The 12,120-nt window shown below is 42.2% G+C and overlaps 1 protein-coding gene across 2 annotated transcripts in view; it reads left to right on the forward strand.

Annotated features, from left to right (window-relative positions):
• The first annotated feature begins 7,867 nt into the window (after positions 1 to 7,867).
• SYT16 (synaptotagmin 16) overlaps positions 7,868 to 12,120 on the forward strand; it is a 40,315-nt gene continuing 36,062 nt past the window's right edge. Inside the window, exon 1 of one of the 2 annotated variants that reach the window (XM_010174987.2) lies at positions 7,868 to 8,429. In XM_010174987.2, coding sequence (XP_010173289.1) covers positions 7,874 to 8,429 — 556 coding nt within the window. In that variant the 5' untranslated portion in view covers positions 7,868 to 7,873. The remainder of the gene's footprint in view (positions 8,430 to 12,120) is intronic. The other variant, XM_029086739.1, reaches the window with a different exon arrangement.

A 12,120-nucleotide genomic window follows, 5' to 3' on the forward strand; every position in this document is an offset into this window, starting at 1 on the left:
CTTCTTACAAGGGTGTGACCTGAGATTAGGAAAGAAATTGTAGTTTCCTGACTGTGCTTTATACAAAAATATTCCAGTTGTGCCTTGCCTTGAACACTTATCATGACATTAAGCGTGTACTCCTGGTATATGAGATCACCTTAAACATCATGAGATTTGAAGAAACATTTTTTTCCCATCTTTCCCTTCTGTCTTATCAGCCTCAAGAGTGCTTTTAGTTCATGTTCTCAAGCTGTTCTGCACAGCCACTGCTCTAGCCTCTGGGGCTAGCAGCACACTTAAAATAAACAAACAGAGATGCAGTTCTTATATAAACCACTCATCTCCTGTAGCTGAGGCTTTAAGGAAAGTATCAACACCTACAACACTCAACAAAGGCAGGAATTCTAGCATTACTGCCTGGATGTTGACCTCACTTTGTCAGTGCAGCCCTGAGCCCAGCCAGGCACTGGGGACCTGTCACGTGAAGCGTGTGGGACCATCATATGTTAGCAGAGGCTTGGCTTCATGTTTAGAAACAAGTAACGTGGGTGAGTGTGACAGTACCAGTCTGGTGTGCTCAGTAGACTGGCTTCCTCCAACACTGTAGGAAGTCATAGGAAGCCCAGGAATGTCCTTCTCCAAAGAGATACAGTTGTGGTTGGTCTTTGTAACCCTGATGGTGAGTACCACTAGCTCCATTGTCCTTGGCAAGGAGCAGATTGAAAATGAGTCTGGGGTTATTCACGTCACCTAGTTGAGGTACGTAGCTCAGGCAGGGTGTTAGGTCCCTTGACCAGATGGTGGCAGGAGGGAGAGGAGCTCTTGAAAGGGAAGTTTCTCAGGGCCCAAATGAAGCCACTGTTCTAAATTTCTTTTCTCTGGATTGCTTCAGTAGAGGCTGGCAGGAAGAGTGGCTGGACAAGGGACAGTGTGGCTGTTGCCACTGATGCCTGCCCTAGACATTAGGAAGTAACAAGGCTGAATTAAATGAAGGGTAAGAGTAGCTGAGGGAGCAGTTCCCAAGTTGTAGGGACAACTTCCTGCTCAGATCTATGGCTCTGAATTCTTTTAAGTCATTTGAAACTAGGTCTGGTTTTCCCTGTGACTCCTGAGCTTCCCAGCATGTCCAACTGGACTGGTGGTTGACTTAGCAGAAGTGAAAGGAGATGGGAGCTATGGGCTTAGCCATGTATGCACACGAAGATGGATAACCAGGAATTTATAATCATAGAATCACAGAATGGTTTGGGTTGGAAGGGACCTTAAAGATCATCCAGTTCCAACCCCCCTGCCATCAGCAAGGACACCTTCCACTAGACCAGGTTGCTCAAAGCCTCATCCAGCCTGGCCTTGAACACTTCCAGGGAGGGGAAATCCACAATTTCCTTGGGCAACCTGGAAGAATCATCTGCTGCGTTTGCCACTCAGGGCTGTGGTTCCCAAGCAGCACTGTCTGCACTGCTCGGTGGTGGTCCCTCCAGAGCAATTTCCGTAGGCTCTCTATGGAGTGTGTGTGGGGGAAGAAGGAGTAACAGTAACTGTGTGACTCCTCAAAATGTTTCTAAAATATCTTCATTGTGTTAAACAGCTAGACATGCTCTCCCACTGCTAATTTCCATGCAAGTAATTGCTCTGATTGACCCTGGCTTGTTCAGTTGCTGCAGACTGGGTGCGTGTTTGCAGGCAGGGTGGAGACTGGGTCTATTGGGTCTGCTCTGTGCAACAGTTTGACAGCAAAGGTGGGTGGCTTTGAGTGTGGTGTAAATTGGTGTTTCTCCAGGCTTTTGAACTTGTGATTTCCTTTTGGCTCTTCTGTCTTCATGCAAGCCGACAAATGACAGCAGCTCAATTACACAATGTGCTGTAATATCTGACTGCAGGTTTCTTCTTTCATTCCCCTAATCCAGTAATTACAGATGTTTCTCATTCCTTTACCTTGAAAGAGAACAGTTGCCACTACTAATACCACTTTTCTAATACTCCAATGATCTGTGACTGGTTTTATACCCTTTTTGTAACCCTCAGTTTGAGAAGTATAAATAATTAAAGTTATTCATGGTTGCTTTTTGTACTGCCACTTGGCACAGAACTGTTAGTTTTTTGTGCCTGTGGTGACAAGTGGCTCTTTAAACACAAAAGGACCTTATTTTGATTTGGAGGATGTGACTGGCTCCAGGGGAGTGAGTCTGGACTTAACACCAGTGCCAAGGCAGGATCTGGCTCTCCAATATATCCAGGCCAAATATTATGGTCAAGGAATGTGTTTTAATTTTCTTCCTCCTGAAAATTCCCCTCAAGTTTTGTATTAATATTTTGTTGGCAATAGTGTCTATCTCTGTAGTCACAGATTCTCTCTTTTGTGAGTGCCTTGGACTTACATGAAATGAATACATTTCTGAATTCAGGAGGTCTCACAGTCTAAGCAAAAATGAAAGTGTGAAGTAGTCAGGATAGGAAATCACCGTCAGCTCCTCAGCCCCATTGCTGGTGGAGCTTCTGGGCATAATATTTGGATGCTGGTCTTCAGGAACACTTTTTTTTTTTGTATTTTGGACTTAATTTTTTTGGACTTAATTGGGTTTTTTGAAAAAGGCTCTACAGTTTTCAATGTTTAATGTCACATTTACATAATTCTCTTTTTCTTCTCTCCCTTTCCTCTTCTCCCCATCCCACTGAAACTGTGAGGATCAGTAATTGTTGCCATTATTTTTGACAAAAGGAGAGCATGCGACAAAGGAAGGGGAAGAAAGAAGGAGACACCATGGGGCTAAATATCCTGATCAAAACCACTTCTGTCATTTGGGTATCAATTTTTACGACTAATTTGGCACAGCATCACTAGTAGCAAGCTGCCTGCAAAGACATGAGATGATTTGGGAGTGAGGAATAAGTCTGCAGGCTTCCTCTGCGTAGGCTAAACCCCATGCAGCAGGGAGCATTGCTGTCTGTCTGATCTCATCTTTGTTTTCACTTCACCCTTTTAGGGCTTGCAGAACCAATGCGTTGCAGCAGTGGGTTTATTGCCTTGTTGATTTGTAACCCATTAATGTTTCTAATGAGATGTGTGTAATTTATTGGCGTAAACTATTAGATCTTCCTTGAATGCCCTGGAGTTTCTGAATCATCAGCTGAAAACTGTTATTACAGAGCACATAATCACTTGGAAAATGCCCCTGTCTTCTCTCTTTTTTTTTTTTTGCATTAAATTCAGCTACATAAATAGCATTCTTGTGGCACATAGGCCAAAAACGTACCAAGATGTTCTGTATTTCTGTTTTGTTTTACCTTAGGGAGGTTTGGTTAGCAGTGATGCGCACAGTTGATGTGAACCTTGGGTACTGTCTGTGAACTTTCCTCATAATGCTTCTGCAAGAGGCTCTGATCAACTGAACAACTTCAAGTGCACAGGCTGGTTTTGGCACTGTGACAGTTTTAACTGGAAATACACTTTCGTCTTCGTAGCAATGTTTGGTTATCCTTCACTATGAGGACACAAGGACTTTGTTAAATGTGATTCTGGCAAATACAGGAGGAGCAGAGTCCAGATTGTTCCCAGAACTAGGACAGAGGATTTCTTGGCCCAGTTCTGCTGCTGCCTGCCTTCAACAGAGTATGTTTCTAATCTGCCCTCTGCTATTTTACACGTGTGCTAATTGGGCTCCACTCTGAAGGGAAGATCAGGCTCATTATAGTTTTCAGTAGCTTCAAAGGAGTTATTAAATCATCTTCCTTCTCCAAGCCCTCCCTTCTTCCTCCTTTCATGCACAGCAAAATGGACTTGCCTTTTGTGCTGACCCTTGATGGTCTGGGCATCAGTTTAGATTCACATCTTGGTTTAGGTCTTTCTTCCTAAGCTTGGAGGAAGGTTTCATGGTGGATCTGTGACACTGCTTTTCCTAGGTGTGCACACAAATAAAGCTCCTGTCCGTGGATACGATCCATGGCATGCCAGGTGGGCGTGGGGGCTGCTGCTCTCTGTATGAGATCAGGAAATAAAGGTAAATCATTAGGAATGGCTTAATTAAAATTTCTGACAAGTGGGGAAAGCAGAAATCATTCTTCTGGGTAGTAGTGTTCCTGTCTAAACTGGTGACCTAGCACAGTGCTCAGACATTCAGTTGTGGACAGTCGTATTCAGCAACTTGCCCAAACTGCTAAAAAAGCCACTTGCTTGCTTATCTAGTGTTTCAGAAATAAGCACTCACTTGAAAATTGTTCAGTTATTATATGCTGGGACACTGTTTTCAACCTGTGGTCCTCAAGCCTCCCTACAAGGGAGGAGTTTGATAGAAAACTTTTGCAAGGGCTACACAAAAAGTGACTGAAGAAGAGGGAGTTTGTGCCTACACTCTACAACAGCTTGAATAAGGGAAATCATTGTAAGAAACGCACATCTGATGGCAATTTTTTTAGGATCCTGCATATCAAGAAAATTGAAAGACACTTTGCTAATATTACAAACCTCTGCATTGTGGTAGTGTTTGAAACTCTGCTAATAGACTTCTTTTTTTAGCCATACAGTAATTGCACCTCTCAATGGGAACGCTACTCAGGAATAATGATCCTATCAAGACAAGGAAATATAGATTGTAGTAAAGGCTATGATGGTTTCTGTGAGAGGCTTAACATTGATCCTTTTAGCTATCTGATTTTCCAAGAGGAAAAAAAAAACAAACAACTTTGAGTTAAGCAGGCGATTCAGGGTGAAAATTCTTGTGGTTACTTTTAGAAGATGGAACTTGAAGTGGATTTGCTAAACAGTTTTTTTTTTTCTCTCTCTTTTTTGATGAATGCTTTTAAAAAGAAATGGATTTTTCTTTCCCACACATTTTAAATGCTCTTCTCAGTTCTTTTATTTATTTTTTTTTTCCTAATGCAAGTCAAAATTTTTAGAGAATTCAAAAGTAAAAATCCGTTATGTTGAAAAGGCCACGTTGTGAAATGTATCATAAACACTCGGTTAGAGCAGTGCCTGCTAATTAAGGGAGAGAGCTCCTGGGAAACAGCAAGCCTGTAACAGAGCTCAGCCCTCTTTGATCCTCTGTTGAGTTTGTAAAAATGTTGCCCGCCTAAACTTGTCTGCAGCTTGTTACACATTTTATCCATCTGCTGCAAGACCAAAAATAAGCCATTTATAATTCAGCTGAACTCCAGTTGTTCAGCATATCACTGACTGTGGAGTCTTTGGTAAGAGGGAGAGGATGGGAGGAAAAGCCAAGCAAAGGCTAAACAGAGCCAGGCACCCTGGAAATTGCATTTCTTTTAGGTAGGCCCTGGACTGCAAGTTGTGCGGGTGTCTTGGAGGTGTTACTGCAAAGTAGTTCAGATTTTTTCGGTGGAAAAAATAGACAATGTCTATCCATTGTCTATAAACTGCAATGAAACCATTTGTTGGGATTCTCCATCTTTAATCCAGACAAATTTCCAGGTCTTGTGTAGAATTGTGGATGTGTGTATACATGTGTGTATGCATCGTGTTTCCCCCCAGCCTACTTAGAGCAAGATGATCAAGGCAACTACTTGTTATCTGAAAGATGCATGTTCAAATCTTATCTGCCTCTTCGTATGTCTGGGTGATTATCATCCAAGCCCTGCAGATGACTGTAGATCCCTGCTTTAATTCTGTGACTAAAGTAATAGTTCTCCTTGAAAAACTCCCTCTGTCTTTACGGTTGTGATACCAACCTCCCTAATGAGGAGTCTCTTGTGCAGGACCATGAAATTTTCTTGAGCCATGGTGCAGTCAGCCACAGCATCCGGGAGAAGTGGGATGGTTCTGTTGGACCAATTGGGTGTTAGCTCTGAAATCTAATAACAAGAGAAGCTAATTATTCCCTATGCAAATATCACAAGTCTACGTTCTGTTGATTTTTAGAACGGATCAGTGCTTCATTTTAGCACCCATATGTTTTATCTGCATTGGTTAGCTATCACTCCTGGATGCCTGCATCCCTCCAAGGGCTACTGCTGTCACGTATCTTGCTGCTGAAGCGGAGGCAGAGTGTTGTGAACTTCTCCTTTCATCAGAAATCATACATAAATAACAGGTTAAAAATGTATCTAGGATCCCCTACTTACCCATCTTAATTTATCTCCTTCCATGCCTGGGAGAATGTCACTGTTACAAGTATCATCTCCTTGCAATGACTTCTCTGGTGCTGTGATTTACCAGTAGCAAATCTGCATTATGCTAAAAACGTGCTGTTTGGAGTATGTAATCACTTTAGGTCTATGAGTGAATAAGTTGCACAAAGCAGAGGGACATCACTAAGGGCAGGGCTGGAAAGAGAAGAATCAATGAAGGGAACAGCTCACCTGGGAATTTACACCATGACATTGTCTGTTCTTTCCCAAAGATTTAATGCATGGCAGGGAGCATTCCCCATGTCCCAGAGGCTGAACCAGAGGCCAGCAGTTGACAGGTGGATACTGGAACAGTGTGTGCCCCAAGCCCAGAATGTTTGTAACAACCTTCTGCTTTTAAAATGGCTTTAGTAACCTACATTCATTTACTGCCCTTGTTAGGACTGAAATTCTTAGTACATACTGAAGCTGATCGTAAACTTGTTGGAAGTATCTGCAGTGCAAGTCAGCATCGCTGAACAAAACTATTTAGCATAAGTGATTCAAAAGGTGAACAGTTCTTAAGTCACTGATCTCATCTGTCAAAAAGCCGTTCACCAAGCAAGGTAGGATCTCCTTAGTCCATGCTTCATTTAAAAATCCAAAACACTGTGATTCCCACTACATTTCTCTGGAGACCATTTCAACAAGGTAACTCACCTTGCTGCTGAGCTTGTTTTCTTGCTGCTTATACTGTATTTACCCTTTCACAGTTTGATTGCTCCTAGACCTCTAAATTCAGGAAGACACTGATAATTAATTTCTGAAGCTTCTTTCTGCTTCTCTTTAGTCGTCTTTTAGCCTAAAATCTGCAACTATTTAATTCTTTCTTCCTAAACCCGTCATCCCATTTGTAGGCTTCTCCTGCTTCTCAGAGTTCCTAAAAGAATATCTGTCTTGTGATGATGTGGGAAGATGTATATTGAGCAAAAAGGTGCCTTAACTTTCTGCAAGTTATGTTTTTATTTTGGGTTTACATAAGTTTTGAGAAAACATATCATATGGACATGATACCACTGCTTTTGTTAACTTGCTTCTGTTCCCAGTAATTTCATACCTACACTATTCCACCCCCTCTATTTTTTTTTGTTTGTTTGGTTTGGTTTGTGGGTTTTTTTTTTCCATTTCTGTGAAGGGCAAAACAACCCTGTGTTACTCTGTGGTCAGAGAGGGCTTCTTCAGAGCCTTTCTGGAGCAAAGCGTTTGAGATAGTTGTCTGCCATGGGCTGGTTCTGCATGCCTTAGGCCTGTCACTTTTATAAATCAAAATATAATTCTCCCCAAATTCTCCACCCTTCAGTTTTCCCACCTGGCCATGCTAATGCTAAGGATAGAATGGAAGTCAGGGCCAGGAGATTATTTCTGATTTTTGACTGCAGATTGGTTTGTACTTTTTTTTACCAGGTCTGTTGACAGCTGTAACCAGAATGTGTGCGCTTCAGGAAAGGTACTTCTGTTCTGATGTTTTATGTTTTTATTTTCATATAAGGTTTAGCAATTGAATGAAAGCTTTCCAGATCTCTGCAGGAATGTGTGTAATTTGTCCATCATTTCTGGATTTCTAGTGGTATTCTCAATGGGTAGAAGTGCTTTTTCCATTTCTTCTCTCAGCTCTAGACATCTTATGTAGATAGTGTGTCGACAGGTGTTGATGGACAAGCAATTTACAGTAATCTCTTATGGTGCTTATTCTGTAGCTGCCTGAATTATAAGTGACATGCTGGCAAAACTGAACAACTGATCACCAGATACTGGCATAGTGTTAAACATGGCTTCTGAGGCTGCTCAGAATTTCCTTCAGCCACTGTCTTCTTGGATGTCTCAAATATACGAAGCTATCCAACAAGCAGGAGACTCTATATCTGCTTCACTGCTGAATTTGAGTGGAGTGGGTCGTAAGTCAGAAGAAGAGAGGAACCGGGACTTGGAGAATAATGGAGGAGTTTATGAGGATTATTCTGAGGCATCAGATGATGAACAACACCTGGACCTCTGGGATGAGGAATACATATATCCTAGAGAAGATGGTCACATTGGGAGTCCTGATCTTGCTTCACACGACCTCCCTCATGGCTCTGACATGGGTCTGCAGAGGCAAAAACAAGTTAAAAATACCAGCAGTTTACCAGAGCAATGTGTTGAAAGCACCAGATCTTTGACAGCCAATGGATCCTACTGGACGAATGAAAATCTCCAGCTGCTTGATCAGCTTCCTCCCATCGCTGAGGAAGAAGGCGAGCCCTCTATAAGGATGGGAGATCATGAGTGCAACCTCAGCTTGGGTGACTCCTTAAAAAGTAAAAATGGCAAGGCAAGTTTTGCAGGTAAGCAGCCAGCACACACCCTGACAGTATTACCCAGGCCTCTCTTTTCTGGTATTGATTTGATTTAGTTGCTAATCTGCTCATTATGTTCTGTGTTGTCTTTGTTTCCCGCAGGTAAAATAAAACTCCCTAAATCCCAAAGAAAAATCTAACCTTTCCTTTTCTGTTTCCAATTCTTCTCTTGTTGTGACACTAATCTCACTGAAATAAGTGGAAATTTCCAGGGTGAAATGCCGTGTGTTAGAAGGCAATCGGGCCCTGTTGCTGTAGCAAGGAGTATTTCGCCACCCCCCATGTTTTGTTTCTGGTAGCAGGACCCTTCAAAAGGAGTGTTTAGCCTTAAGCCTTTGCTTTGAGAACCATCTGCCTTTGCGTCATTGCTATTAAAGTTATATATAATCTCAAACTTGTTTCTTTGTGCCAGGAATCTCAAGATGTTACTGTGCCATGTGCTGTGAAATGCTGTACTAAAAAGCCAGCCATATCTCATGATTTTATGGATGAAAGGCTCCCAAATCGCTTTCCTCCCCTCCCACCACCCCCACAGGCTTTTCAAATAAGACTGAAGAGGACAGCAGGCAGGAGATTATGGGAAGGAGAACTGAATTTGATATTTTCAGTTTTAAATAGGCCTAACTATGACTTCTGATCTTTAAGTGACATGAACAGCTTCTCAGGCGATTGTGTTCAGCACTGAATTTCAGCCATGTGACTTGTACTCACTAAATATTGCCATAAAGGTGGCTGGAAGTTACGTGGGTCAGAGAGGACTGATGGAAATGTATGTCCCAAGCACAAGCAGGAAAGCTGCAGTCCTGCTGACACCATCCTTGGGTCTTGCTGAGTTAAAGCACTCTTTACCAACATCCTAGGAAGGGGGATAAGGGAGGAAAGGGGTGGGGGGAGTGTGTCTACAGTATGGAGCTGATGAAGAACTTGAGACTCACTGAGGAACTCCAGAATTTGCTTTCAAATATCTAAATTCCTTTTTTTGAAGCAGGCAGTAGATGCTCTTGAAAATGTTTGTTTTATAATGACCGAGAGTTTTTAATCACTCTTGGCTTCTAGGGAAGTCTTACACATTTAGCCTTTTCTGTGCAGACTGCGGAAGATCAGCCTGTTTGTTTTTGTATTTAATAGGAATATCAGACTGAGAGGGTATAAACCTTGACGGTGTTCTTTAATGAATGTTAAAATTAGCTCTTTTCTTTATTACTATTCCTCACACTGTTATGGCCAGGGAGTAAGTAATTAAAAAGAGCTTTTGGTCTAGCTGTTCTGTCTCCCAAACTGGGACTGCTTGTTTCATATTCCAAACGAGTGATTGCCCATTCTCAGGTTAAGCACCCCAGAGATGTATCTCTTGGAGCCCAACCTCTAACCTGTACAGATCCCATACCCTCTGGTACCCCTCTACATTGCCTGTGCGATAACCTGTTCACAGGGTTTGTTCATGGGAACCAAGACAATGCTGCAGGGCTGGGTTTACTGTGTGTGCTTGGATGATGTGTCCAGTGTGTGCGCAAACGCCATGGAGCAGGGCATATAGTGTCCTTCAAGGTAATGCTTGGGCCATGGGTCCTCCTGGACAAGTGCTATCCAGGGTGCAACCTTGTCTCCTGCAGAACCTGTACCCCCAAGAGGGACTCTTAGAGCAATTCACAGCAAATCCTGGTGCTCCTCAGAGAAGGCTGGGGAGCAGCCATGTGCCAAACGTGTTATACCAACGGTGACCTCCAGATCATAGAATGGTTTGTGTTGGAACGGACCTTTCAAGGCCATCTAGTCCAATCCCCCTGCAGTGAGCAGGGACATCTTCAACCAGATCAGGTTGCTCAGAGCCCCATCCAACCTGACCTTGAATGTTTCCAAGGATGGGGCTTCTACCACCTCTCTGGGCAACCTGTGCCAGTGTTTCACCACACTCATTGTAAAAAATTTCTTCCTTATACCTAGTCAAACCTACCCTCTTTTAGTTTAAAACCATTAATTACCTCTTGTCCTATCGCTACAGGCCCTGCTAAGATCTTTGTCCTGTCTCTGAACTAGACCCTTGCTCACAGTGGATGGGAGAAAAGGTGGTGAACTCTCAGGGAAATGGGGACCAGGAATGGGCTGCTGTCAGTATCAGAGCAGTTTCTTACCTGCAATCTTGTCTGCAGGGACGTCTGAGAAAGAGGGTCCTTAAGAACATTTGGTGGACCAGATGAATTTTCCTGGTGAGAGACACATAGAGTGACAGTCAGATGCCAGAGTAACCCATCACTGCAGCTAAAGGACAGGATCACTCTGAACCTCTGTCCCAGCTGAGAACAGGTACTGATGAAGTTGCTGTTGGACTCTCTCTTAGTATTTATTTGCTTTCCTTCTCAGAAAGCTGTCTGGAGCTGTTGTGGACTGAAGCTGGCCTTACAGAGCTCCCCAGCACCTACGCTGCTGGTGCCTAGGAGAGAAAGTGCTGAAGTGTGATCTGAAAATGTCTTCCACAAGATCTTTGATGTGGAGGAACTCATTTTGCTCTTCTAAGTGACCCTTCACTTCCAAAACACACACATGCTCTTTGTATTTAATTTTTCAACTCTTTATTTCCTATTTTTCCTTATAGATTCATTCTCTGACATCAAGAGTATGAACTCTTCTGATGGTAACCTAGACATGCAGAGAGGCTGTAATACCCTGGCAACTTGAAATTTCAGTCATGGATTAAAATGATCAAGAGAAGTTGTTTGAGGTATTCTTGCTTCTGTTAGCTTTGTTACCTAACCCTAAGTAAAAATGTAAGCGAGCATATGGACTTGCTGACATTCAGCAAAGGCATTCAGTAGCATCAATATTAGCTTTGAACATTTTCCCTTCCATTTGGCATTTTTTTCCCCCGTTTTTACAAAATACATGTTTCCTGTTTATCCTTATATTCTTTTCAGAACATTGCATCTTGACTTTATTTCACTTAATGTTCCATATTTCTCTCCACAATAGAATATTTTAAAGCTAAATTGGCACAAAACAGTAGCAATACTGAATGCTTTTTGTTGCCATGGAAATATTTCTGGGCACTTACTGAAGACCTGGTTGCCAATAGTAATGTAACAGAGAAAATAGATATGCTTCATTTAGCAGCCACTGGTGATTAAAGAGCCACAGAAACCCGTTACAAGGTCATTCCAATATATAGTTTATTTGGTTTAGGGGGAAAAAAACCACAAACCCTATATGAGAATCATTTTGTTTTAAAAAAGATGCAAAACAAAATCCAATAGTTGTTCCCCTCTCTTAAACTTAGAGCATGCTTCTGAGATTAAATTAAATAAAATTGAAGTTAAAACCCATCATTACCCCTTCTCCTTTTTATCAAATATGTTTTTGATCACATTTTTGCCTCCTAGGAAATGTTTCCTAGCTCCCAGAGTAGCTTTTTTGAGGCCCCAAAGCAGCACACACATTATTGAAAATGATTTTTAGGCTTAGGGATCTAATAAAGTTTTTGAGCAATGAAATTCTTGGGTTCTTAAGTCAAACGTCTGTTAGATACTGTGAGGCGTGCTAATCAGCAGGGTGCAGGTTTGGCTGCTGCTGAGTCCTGGTCTGTATTTAAATTATACAAGTAATGTTGTGCCAAGGTTTCAAACAAGTGCAGGGAAAAGTTTTTCACCTTGGATGCTTTTGATCCACAGTTTAAAAATGAGGAGAT

Source organism: Antrostomus carolinensis, unplaced genomic scaffold (genome assembly GCF_000700745.2).
Source record: "Antrostomus carolinensis isolate BGI_N321 unplaced genomic scaffold, ASM70074v2 scaffold23309, whole genome shotgun sequence".
Lineage (NCBI taxonomy): Eukaryota > Metazoa > Chordata > Aves > Caprimulgiformes > Caprimulgidae > Antrostomus > Antrostomus carolinensis.